This window comes from Xyrauchen texanus, chromosome 6 (assembly GCF_025860055.1).
Source record: "Xyrauchen texanus isolate HMW12.3.18 chromosome 6, RBS_HiC_50CHRs, whole genome shotgun sequence".
NCBI lineage: Eukaryota > Metazoa > Chordata > Actinopteri > Cypriniformes > Catostomidae > Xyrauchen > Xyrauchen texanus.
Genome location: NC_068281.1, coordinates 20037927 through 20050024, shown reverse-complemented (window position 1 = coordinate 20050024; position 12098 = coordinate 20037927). Strand labels below are relative to the sequence as shown.

General features: G+C 39.4%; 1 protein-coding gene across 2 annotated transcripts in view; it reads right to left on the bottom strand.

The window, feature by feature from the left end:
• Positions 1-12098, bottom strand: part of asap1a (ArfGAP with SH3 domain, ankyrin repeat and PH domain 1a) — an 87839-nt gene that overhangs the window by 5390 nt on the left and 70351 nt on the right. The window contains exons 17-27 of one of the 2 annotated variants that reach the window (XM_052128794.1): positions 11208-11341; positions 10842-10933; positions 10474-10660; positions 8403-8488; positions 8186-8301; positions 4700-4767; positions 4373-4480; positions 3200-3425; positions 1592-1753; positions 528-603; positions 86-150 (exon numbers count right to left, since the gene is read on the bottom strand). In XM_052128794.1, coding sequence (XP_051984754.1) covers positions 86-150; positions 528-603; positions 1592-1753; positions 3200-3425; positions 4373-4480; positions 4700-4767; positions 8186-8301; positions 8403-8488; positions 10474-10660; positions 10842-10933; positions 11208-11341 — 1320 coding nt within the window. The remainder of the gene's footprint in view (positions 1-85; positions 151-527; positions 604-1591; positions 1754-3199; positions 3426-4372; positions 4481-4699; positions 4768-8185; positions 8302-8402; positions 8489-10473; positions 10661-10841; positions 10934-11207; positions 11342-12098) is intronic. The other variant, XM_052128795.1, reaches the window with a different exon arrangement.

The window sequence follows — 12098 nt, the reverse complement described above, 5'->3', positions numbered from 1 at the left end:
AGACCATAATGTTGCAGTCACAGGTATATTACTTACAAAGTTTAAATAAATGTTACATTGAACACATGTTAAATAATAATAATACCTTTTTGAGGTAGTTTGGGAAGAACTCGTGGGCCAAATGTTGCTTTTGCGTTCATAGAAGTAGTGCTGAAATTCAAAAGTTCCAGTGATTAACACAGTTGTCTATGAATAATAAGTCTAATCGTAAAATAATATAAAATAAAATGAAAAAAAGCTAAAGCTGTATTTTGACAGACAAATGTGCTAATATCTAATAAAATATGCATGATTCTTAACATCCTTGAAATGGTGAGCTTTTTTACCTTTAAAATATATTAGTCAAAAAAGGCACAATTGGTTAGATTTTGTACTTTTGGTTGCAGATTGTGTTAAAGAGAAAGGTTTAATATAAAAATGCTAACACTAATGCGATATCTAATTGAATATTTGCAGTGACGCATTAACAGTAATCTGAAACAACAAACAGCAGGTTTCTGTGGCTGAAGGTGTGTGTAGTTCACCACCTTTGGTGCTGCTGAATTCCCTCAAACTTATTGGCAGGGGATGTCCAATTTGCAGATGGAGGTGTGCACTCACTTCCTACCGGGTTCAGAATAAAAAGAAGGAAGAGGTTTAAAGTGATTCTATGTTCTGTCATAGAGATCTGAAATTCCTATCTCTCAATAAAAGCTTCAACCATATCCTTTATTTGATACCACAGCCTCTCGTTTTTACATCCCATTGGCCTACATTGATGTCACCAAGGCATCTTATACACTTTAATGAGCTAATTTAATTAAAATGTACCTCTTTCTTAATTTCATATCTATTTAACAAATGATCACCATAGGTCACAGGTGAAAAACATCACAAACTAATTTAATTATTGTAAATAGCTATTCATGAATCTCAGAACCACAAAACGAAAAAGAAAGCAGCCATAAGTTAATAAATCTGGAGATTTTATAGAGCTTAAAGACCCCATGAAATAAAAATCGGCGTTTTGTGGCTTATAGTCCATGTGTTTGCTATGTGGTAATTTATATACAAGTGTACTCCTAAACAATGACAAAATTCTCTTTTAGCAGGCATACGCATTTAACATATTCAGTCTTTATCTTCCAAAAATATTGGTGACTTATGTTGCACTACAAACAGGTTTTCACTCCCACTGCTTGTTAAGCACAATTTTCATGGGGTCTTCAAGCACTTTAACTGTCATTGTGGGGGTGAGGAAATAGAAAATATAAGGCCAAGCACTAATTCTATTAATATCTGTCGGGTGTTTGATATTGTCACCAGTGTGTCACACATTCTCTGAGTTCACAAACTCATGAACAATGGCCTTGAATTAATTACATAGAGTGTAACTTATATAATGGGCATTAGAGGTCTGACTGAGAAGAACTGCTGGTCAGCATCAAAATGTGCACCCCCCCCCCATTCCACACCAACACCACCACCACTATCAGCAAAATAATGATTCTCATTTCTTTCCAGCAGAGGTGTTACTTGATCATTTTCTTGAAGGCGACGCAAATGATGTTTCTTGAATAACAAAATCTGAGGTGTTGCCACCTGGACGCACCTTTGCTTTGAGGGCCCTGCAGCACAGGACTTGGGGGATCTGACATGGTGCGCTTGTGTCCGGGCGGTGGAGGAGGTGCTCTCTTCTTAGATAGTGTGGAGCTGCCTCCTACACTTGACTGAGATCCCAGTGGCAGGGAGGTGGGCGGTCCAGAGGAAGGAGCTGAAAGAGAGACGAGCTGACGTTGTGATTGGTCGAGAAGCACGAAAAGCGCATGCTCTGAAGTGAGACCCAAGCACGCCAGAAAATAAGAGTGAAGCCAGCCCTCATTATGGACTTGGGGCTGGGCAGTATGACGATATATGAACTGTGCGATGGTAGAAATGTCTCAACTGTTTCTCCCACAGTAGATGTTAAGTTTCAAATTTAAGATAAAAATGCACATTCGGAAAGCAAAAAATGCACATTTTAATTTTAGATGTGTGCCAAGCACTGACAAAGACTTAGGTTGAGGTCTTTGGCCATTGGGTCTTGATCTCTTATCAGCATCGTGCTGCATTAGCAATGCATTTTGAAATGCTAAGTCAGGAATGGAGTTCAATTTCAGAAAATGTGTCTTGAGATCCCAGCATTATTACACTCTGTTGCACTATGTCTAGTGTGATGTTTGAACAGTCTTTATTGCAGCACTGGCCTCAGATACATGCTGTTATCGCAATGAGGTGGAGTCTGAGCCGCAAATGCAGCTTATCAACCAAGATCAATTGAATCCACTACTATCTGGATATATTACTGTCGTAGTTGTTTAAATGTGTTCCATTTTGAGTTTGGTGCAGGCCAGTCAAGTTCTTCCACACCAGATGCAGTAAGCCATTTCTTTTTGGACCTCACTTTGTGCACAGGGGCATTGTTTTGCTGGAATAGAATAGGGATCTCCCCAAACTGTTGTCACAAAGTTGGAAGCTCACGATGCCCTAGAATGCCATTGTAAAGGGTAGCATTATGATTTGTTTTTACTGGAATTAATGGAGTAACCAAACTCGTTAAATAGAAGTTTAATATTTTAGAGTCAGAATTATCCATTGTCTAATGTTAGTTTTACTGTTTTGAGTCTTTTATTTTTAACTCTGGTGTTACATAATGTGAAGCTGTTTTGTTTATACTAGACTTATCAAGTTCCAAATAAAAAGAGAGAAAAAAAAAATCAAATCAGTGTAAAAATACTAGATATAAGATTTTGGTCATGCCGCCCACCTCTGTGAGGAGTGTAAACTGATTTTCCATAAACAGCACAAAATATGATGCCTCAATATGGTTCAAGAATACAATCAGCAGGTTGGTATTGGATTAGATGAAATGGTACAGCCAAAGGTTGCACATTCCAGTTTAGTTTGCAAGCAAACAGTGGTTGTGGTGTGAGAGCATTTATTTTCAACACCCTGCAGATTTCCTCTGCTTGAAAAGTCTTCAGTAAAGGGTAATACATTCTCCAAGGGTTAACATCCATTGATTGCATAGAAGGAATACTATATACCTCCTCCGCAATTAGAGTTAATGCACAGACATAAGGCACATGCAAACCAGTCAATCTAGTATCATGAGCTCCTCTTCTGTTGCCTGCAATGTAACAGCATGTCATGCATTCTGATTTAACAGGTGTGTCCAAACCTTTTGATATGGTCTTGCTGGCAATTGTGGGGCCCTCCGATATGGGAGATGCAGGTGTATCGGTAGAAGTACTGTAAACAGGGTTGGCAAAGGCTCCATAGGAAAGTCTCTGTTTGTCCCTGTGTCCTAAATAACCTGGTAGAGACAGCTTCTCCTGAGGAGAGACACTGGAGGAATGACAGAAGCTCTGAGGTCGCGGAGAACGCTCCTTCTTCACTGGACTAGGCTATGAGACAAAAAAATATTTAACTTTGCAGAGGCACTTTATACAGTAGCACCAAAAGTATTTGTACACAACAAAAAATGTATGAATGCCATTGCAATAGATACAAAAAATTAAACGAAGCATTATCTGCAAACAAATTATGCTAGAGCGATATTCTCAGAACTACTACTTCTACTTCTCATGTGATTAATTTGTCAAGCTGGTTTTAAGGTAATTTCTTCCGGATGTATGAAGTCAGTTCCCCTCAAGTTCAAACAGGTGCCCTATAGCAGATTACATTAACTATGGAAGTGTTCCACTAAGTTTGACCACCAAAATATTTCTAAATACTTTTTAATCATAATTCTGAAAAATATTTATTTAGTTTTAGGCTTCATTTTAAACATTAGAACACATTTCTATTTGTTTTTTATATATATTGTGACAGGGCGGAGGGCAAGGCCGGTTTGTGATTATACACACCTGGTCCCTTATCAGGCTAATTAAGCCTCTGAGAGGGATAAAGGCCGATTGCGGACGGTGGTGCCGTGAGAGAGAGATCATTTATGGACATATCCGTCATGTGTGCATGTTTGTCTTTTGTTATATATATATGGTATAAGGTGCGTTTTATTTTTGAAGTGATCATACCTATGCCCTATTCCCTTCAGAGACAAAGTAATTTATATTGGAAATTCAGTATGAAGGCATCTCACAGAATGACCACATGACGATCATGATTGTTCTCCCTTCGAAGTGCCCTGCAGAGGTTGATTTATCCTGTTGGGAACGCAGGTATATACATTTATCTAATGAAATTACATTCAGACATTTTGAATGTGCGTTATAATACCAAAGACTTTTTGAGGCCAACCGATCTGCGTGACTACAGAGTTCTTCACTGACCAAGCCAGGTGGAACGTTGGTTAAGGAGATAGGTTGATAAAGTGAAAGCTGGGCATACAAACCTTGTCATCTAGGTCATCGTCACTCTCATCAATCTCCTCCAGCCGCAGATTCCACTCATATTCCACATGGACATGAGGATTAAATCTTCCAGCTGCTGCCTCCACCAGCTGAAAACACACAGAAACATTCAGTCACAAATCCATTAACATAATACACTTCTCTATGACATTAATGCCAGAAATGGGCATGTTTTGAGTAATTACACGTGGCTGTAACTTGCAGTTGTTTGTATGGCAAAATTCTCTACTATGTAATCGGCTCCAACACATGAACAATATTTCTATTAAAAAAAATCAAAAACATGAAGTAGAATACTTCACACTTACTAGCTCTTCACACTGTGCATTTTTCAGTCGTCTGGCAATGTCCAAAGCTGTCTCCCCATTTTTATTTACTGAAATTAAACAGACAACATAAGAACAGCCAGTAACCTTTGTGCAAGAGTCATTCACTATAGAAACCGCAATGTCGTCCGACATATTTAACAGTATGTCCTCTCAAATGTGGCAACTCCAGTAAGAGGTAAGCACCTTGTGTTTGTGTAATTAATCAGTCTGTTGTGTTAATTTAAAGCCGTTTTCCCAGCTTAAGTAGTGAAGTAGTAATCTGAGAAATCATGGCATACCGATGAATGGAAATACTGACTGACTGGTGATTCACCTCAGCTGACTCATTTACACACAAAAATGATCTTTTGCTGCCACCTGCTGGTTAAAATCAGCGATGTCACAAAAATAAATACAAAGAGACAAATCTTGCTTTTTACACATCTACACTGCTCTTGCACTTTAGTTTAGATTGGCATGAAACACAAGCACAGTGATTTGTATTCACATTTTAGAATAATTGTAAATTCATCAAAACTATGGAATAACATACAGTGGGTACGGAAAGTATTCAGACCCCCTTAAATTTTTCACTCTTTGTTATATTGCAGCCATTTGCTAAAATCATTTAAGTTCATTTTTTTTCCTCATTATTGTACACACAGCACCCCATATTGACAGAAAAACACAGAATTGTTGACATTTTTGCACATTTATTAAAAAAGAAAAACTGAAATATCACATGGTCCTAAGTATTCAGACCCTTTGTTCAGTATTTAGTAGAAGCACCCTTTTGATCTAATACAGCCATGAGTCTTTTTGGGAAAGATGCAACAAGTTTTTCACATCTAGATTTGGGTATCCTCTGCCATTCCTTCTTGCAGATCCTCTCCAGTTCTGTCAGGTTGGATGGTAAACGTTGGTGGACAGCCATTTTCAGGTCTCTCCAGAGATGCTCAATTGAGTTTAAGTTAGGGCTCTGGCTGGGCCATTCAAGAACAGTCACGGAGTTGTTGTGAAGCCACTCCTTCGTTATTTTAGCGGTGTGCTTAGGGTCATTGTCTTGTTGGAAGGTGAACCTTCGGCCCAGTCTGAGGTCCAGAGCACTCTGGAGAAGGTTTTCGTCCAGGATATCCCTGTACTTGGCCGCATTCATCTTTCCCTCGATTGCAACCAGTCGTCCTGTCCCTGCAGCTGAAAAACACCCCCACAGCATGATGCTGCCACCACCATGCTTCACTGTTGAGACTGTATTGGACAGGTGATGAACAGTGCCTGGTTTTCTCCACACATACCGCTTAGAATTAAGGCCAAAAAGTTCTATCTTGGTCTCATCAGACCAGAGAATCTTATTTATCACCATCTTGGAATCCTTCAGGTGTTTTTTTAGCAAACTCCATTCTGGCTTTCCTGTGTCTTGCACTGAGGAGAGGCTTCCGTCGGGCCACTCTGCCATAAAGCCCCGACTGGTGGATGGCTGCAGTGATGGTTGACTTACTACAACTTTCTCCCATCTCCCGACTGCATCTCTGGAGCTCAGCCACAGTGATCTTTGGGTTCTTCTTTACCTCTCTCACCAAGGCTCTTCTCCCCCAATAGCTCAGTTTGGCCGGACGGCCAGCTCTAGGAAGGGTTCTGGTCGTCCCAAACATCTTCCATTTAAGGATTATGGAGGCCACTGTGCTCTTATGAACCTTAAGGGCATCAGACATTTTTTTTTGTAACCTTGGCCAGATCTGTGCCTTGCCACAATTCTGTCTCTGAGCTCTTCAGGCAGTTCCTTTGACCTCATGATTCTCATTTGCTCTGACATGCACTGTGAGCTGTAAGGTCTTATATAGACAGGTGTGTGGCTTTCCTAATCAAGTCCAATCAGTGTAATCAAACACAGCTGGACTCAATTGAAGGTGTAGAACCATCTCAAGGATGATCAGAAAAAATGGACAGCACCTGAGTTAAATATATGAGTGTCACAGCAAAGGGTCTGAATACTTAGGACCATGTGATATTTCAGTTTTTCTTTTTTAATAAATGTGCAAAAATGTCAACAATTCTGTGTTTTTCTGTCAATATGGGGTGCTGTGTGTACAATAATGAGGGGAAAAAATGAACTTAAATGATTTTAGCAAATGGCTGCAATATAACAAAGAGTGAAAAATGTAAGGGGGTCTGAATACTTTACGTACCCACTGTAAATGGAACTATGGGAATGTTGTGACTAAACAAAATCCAAAATAAATAAAAACTGTGTTATATTATAGCATCATCAAAGTAGTCACCATTGGCCTAGAATTTGCAGACATGCAAATACTTGCTTGCTTTTTAAACAATACTGAAGGAGTTCCCATCTATGTTGGCCACATATTGGCTGTTTTTCTTTCTTATTTATTATAAGTCATCAATTTCTTCATAAAATTGTAGTTTTATAATGAAATAAATATTATGGTGGCACAATTATATTTTTGTCTGCAAAACTTTCAACCATTTAAGCATATGCCTTCAGATCAAAAGATTTTAACATCATGAGAAAAATTTCAGTCAACTGTTTCAAAAGTTTTGACGAAATAATGCGAAATAGATTTAAAATAATTGAATGTAAAAAATCTATTTAGCATTTTTTTCTCCCCTTTTCTCCCCAATTTGGCATGCCCAATTCCCAATGCTCTCCAAGTCCTCGTGGTGGCATAGTGGCTTGCATCAATCCGGGTGGCGGAGGATGCATCTCTGTTGCCTCCGCGTCTGAGACATTAAATCCATGCATCTTATCATGTGGCTTGTTGAGCGCATTACCACAGAGACCTAGTATGTGTGAAGGCTCACGCTATTTCTGCGTCATCCATGCGCAACTCACCGTGTGCCCCCCCCCCCCAAGAGCAAGTACCACATTATGCAACCATGAGGAGGTTAACCCAATGTGACTCTAGCCACCCTAGCAACTGGGCCAATTGATTGCTTAGGAAGTCTGACTGGAGTCACTCACCACACCCTGGAATCGAACTTGCGACTGCAGGTGTGGTAGTCAGCATCTTTACTTGCTGAGCTACCCAGGCCCCCTAAATCTATTTGTTTTTTTTTTACTTTTATTTCAACACTTAGAATAAAATAACTTTTTATAAAATAACAGATACATAAATATTTTATTTTTATTTTTAATTTTTCTAATGTAATTATTTTTTTTTTTATATAATATTACCAGCTTAACAATTTAGGTAAAAAGTCACATAAAAAAAAGTAATTGTCCACCTTTTGCTTTAATGACAACATACACTTGAGCTGGCATGGACTCCACAAGTTTGTGCAAGCCTGATGATCTATGTTATTTCAGCATGATCTGAGAATGTTCTAAAGAATGTTCAAAAATGTTCATCAAATGGAAGAACCAAGATTTGAAGGAAATATATTACTCTACTGAGACTTAGAGAGTAAAAAAGAGAGGGAGAGATATTGATAGGCTAAATATAACACACAAATTATGTTTGTACTTACCTAGGTCAATAGATGGCTTTCCCCTGAGCAGCAGTTTGAGACACTCTGGCTTCTCATATGTGCAGCAGTAATGCAGAGCAGTGTTTCCACTATCTGTCTGTCTGTCTGGAGTTCCACTGTACACAGATAGACCCATTTTACCCTCTCTTTTACTCTTAACTCTGTCCTAGTGAATATTAGTGGAAAAATGCACACCACAGAATACTCTGTCTGGTACCTGTTTTGTACAAGGAAGTCCACCAGGTGCAGTGAGGTCTGGTCAGACGTCCGCACAGCAAAGTGCAGTGCAGTCTCTCCGGGATCCTGTTGACAATAATTCAATACAGTCAGAAGCAGGTTTGCTTCAGATAACAACCCTCAGAATTCTCAGAATTGATTTAAATGTGCTGTAAAAACATTCCATATTCTTACAATTGACCAAGAGTCAATGTAAAAATGCAGGCAAACTGCTAAAAATAGATAGATTTGCCCTTTGAAGGTCTCTGCGTTGTTCTGTCTTTTCTGAGCACTGAAGTAAAGCAATTATTGTTAATAATAATTGTTAAAACACTTTACAAATTCACCCCATTATTAATCTGACTCCAATTTTAAATTGACCTCTAATTTAGATTAAGGCTCTAACTACTTTCTGATCTTTCTTTTATTTTAATATTTTAAGTTATTGATTACTACGAATCCTCCTCTATTCAATTACCTTTTGATCAGGTTCTAATGAGATTCAAACTGATAGTCTATAAGTGGCTTCCTCCTACATTAAAGCTTCAGTTATGATATAAATTATTCTTAAAATGGTATTCTCCTGCTCGGTTCCTCCAGAGCAGTTTCTCCTATTTTAAAGACCCAGTATTGATACAAATGATTTCAGAGGAATACAGAATAAATCAAAAAGTTAAGTTAAGATGGCCCCAGCCGCTTTAACTCTATGAGAGAAACATAGAGAGAGAAAAGGCGCGGCTGGTGTGGCCTGCTCCCATGCTTGGCACTTCGCCTTGTTCCCCCCTGTCAGGGGTAAAGAATCAAAAGGCTTTGACAATTTTATGGGGCATTGGGGAAGGGTACGTTCAGCCTGACACAGCCGGTTGCTTTGGCATGTAAAATACCTGCCCGCTCCTGTGACAGAAGTACACGTACACGGCTCAGCGCATGGCGTGATTTAAATTGGACCCCTAGTGTCGCTTCTTCGACACAACGTCGAAGTGAGCGACAGACGGGGAATGTCTAGATTACGGATGTAACCTCCGTTCCCTGATGGAGGGAACGAGACGTTGTGTCCTCCCGGCCACGTCGCTGAACCGAGCCACTGTTGCGGCCGAACCTCATTGTCGGCTCCTCAGAAAAATCCTGAATGAAACAGATGCATTTCCCTCCCTTTATACGTATGTTCGGGGGCAAAATTCTGTCTGCCAATTTCTCATTGGCCTTTTCTCATAGATCAGAGATGCAAAAGGCGCTCAAGAGAGACCCGTAGTGTTGCTTCTTCAACACAACGTCTCGTTCCCTCCATCAGGGAACGGAGGTTACATCAGTAACCTAGACATTTTCGCACAGTGATGCCTTTTGTTTTCTCAGGTGTTGGTCTAGTTTGTGAGAGAGTTTGAGTGTTGTTTTTCCCGGAAGTCTTGTTGTTCCATGTGGGCATGTGCTGGGTTGGCACCTAGCCTTACAGTCAATAAGTAGGTTTTGGATGCTCTGGGTAAAATAATGAATGGACATCAAAGGAAATTGTTTATGCTATATGATTGTGTGCAGCGTAAACAGACTCAAGTTTTATTTTCATACTTTATTCTAAAAAGTAAAGTTTTAGAATAAAGGAAGCATCACCAGCCTGGTCACTGGCATATGTTATGTTTTGAATGTTGGTTCAGAACATTGGATGCAAGAATGCTGATGTTTTAATGAGGATTTTTGACTTGCTTAACCAGATAAACTTTCTTGGTTAACCAGCATTACCAAGTAAGTTAGGTTAAGTTTTAGGCAAACTTAAGTTTGGCAGTGCTGATCCACAAGCTATAACAGCACCTACCAGCCTAGAACAACTGGTCTTTTCAACAGGACATATATATAGTGTCCTTGCACACCCTTGTGCCAAATGTTTGGCAAAAAATGCTACAAATGTACCCCTTATTAACCACTAATTAATTTACAAAGGGTCTCACTAGTTATGTGTCCTGAAATGTTTACATAAACTCTGACTTAGATTACAAAATCTCATTACCACCAAATTCAGCATATAAATAATAAATTCCATGATGGACAGAGAGAATCCAACATTACTCAGAGCTCAATACCTGTCCAGCTTCTGGAAATGGATCTATGAGCTCCACTCCATCAGCATAGAGCTGAATAAGGGCCATCAGGTCTCGAGTCCTCACGGCCTCATAAAGGTCACCCTGTCTGGCTGTTGCTGTAGTGGCTGTCCGGCGAGCAAACCTGTGCTCCACATACTTTGCATTTATGTACTCCTTTCTCTCTGTCCTGAAGGGTTGATTTTATCCATTATTTCAAATTACATATCAAATATCTCAAATTCAAATCGAAAGTGTTACATAAGTGTAACAAACAGTACAAATTAGAAAACAGGGGTGCATCTTAACAGCAAAAGGTCTGCAGAATCATATGCATTTGTTAATGTATGCTGGGTGGTGTAGTTACTCACATGTCACTTGATGGTGTTGGCTTTGGTGATGGACTCGGCAGATTCCCTTCCAAAATTTCATTAAAACTACTGTTACCCACATTCTTAGCCAGCTGTGGAGACGTAGCAATTGAGATAAATTAATGATTTTTGTAAGGCTGAATGTCATCAAGTGCAAATACTGTATATACAGTTACATGACGCAAAGTCAGTTATAAAATATATATTTTTAAAATTCTGGTAAAAAAAAAAAAATCATACACAGAGACAGTTAATTCAAATATTTGTCTGCAAAATTACAATCATCAAAAGATCATAAGAAACATATATTCAGTAGAGAATGTCACTGGTAGATAGAGTAAATTATACATTTTATGTTCAGATTACCAAGAGTTCAGAGGCGCCGAGTTTGTCGAGTTCCATGGACTGGATGCGTGAAATATGGACTCCCATTTCCCTGTGGATCCCTGAACACTCGATGCATGTCAGGATGCCAAGGTTAGTGGATAACCATTTAGGCTCTGCAGCAGACAGAATGGAAAACAATTATATTTGTTTATAGTTTTGGAGGTCTTTCACTTTGGAACCACAAGGTGGAGCCTGAATCTAAAACCAACTTACTTTCTGAATACAGTGCAGTATACAAAATGTATTGCCTCCTATTTTTTAAAGGGGTCATGACATGCCTTTTTATTTTAATATGTTCCTTGAGGTTCACTAATAATATTACTAAAGTTGTTTGCATTTTTGTAAAACATGATCATTGTCCATCCTCATTCTGACCCTCTGTCAGAAACGCTCCGTTTTGGTGCTGCTTCTCCTTTAAGACATGAGAGTAAATGCCCACTGTTCTGATTGGCTGACCTGCTCTTTCCTTGCTATCTCACAGCTCACCATTTCTGGGCGGGGCTACAGAAATGATAAGGTAAAGTTGGCACTGATGTGTTGTTGTGGAGATGCAAATATCTACCACTGTGTGAAATCACAATGTATATAGGTTGTAGAGAACGAGTCATTTTGGCAGCTTGGTTTCAACAAATACTCTTTGGCAGTGAGGGGAAAGTTTTAATTTCTGAAACTTACAGTACATGGAGCGTGGTGCTGGTGTAGTGGTCTAAGCACATAACTGGTAATCTGATAATCAGAAAGACACTGGTTCTAACCCCACCACCATTGCGTGCTTGAGCAAGGCACTTAACTCCAGGTTGCTCCAGGGGGATTGTCCCTGTAATAAGGGGACTCTGTAAGTCGCTTTGGATAAGGGGACTCTGTAAGTCA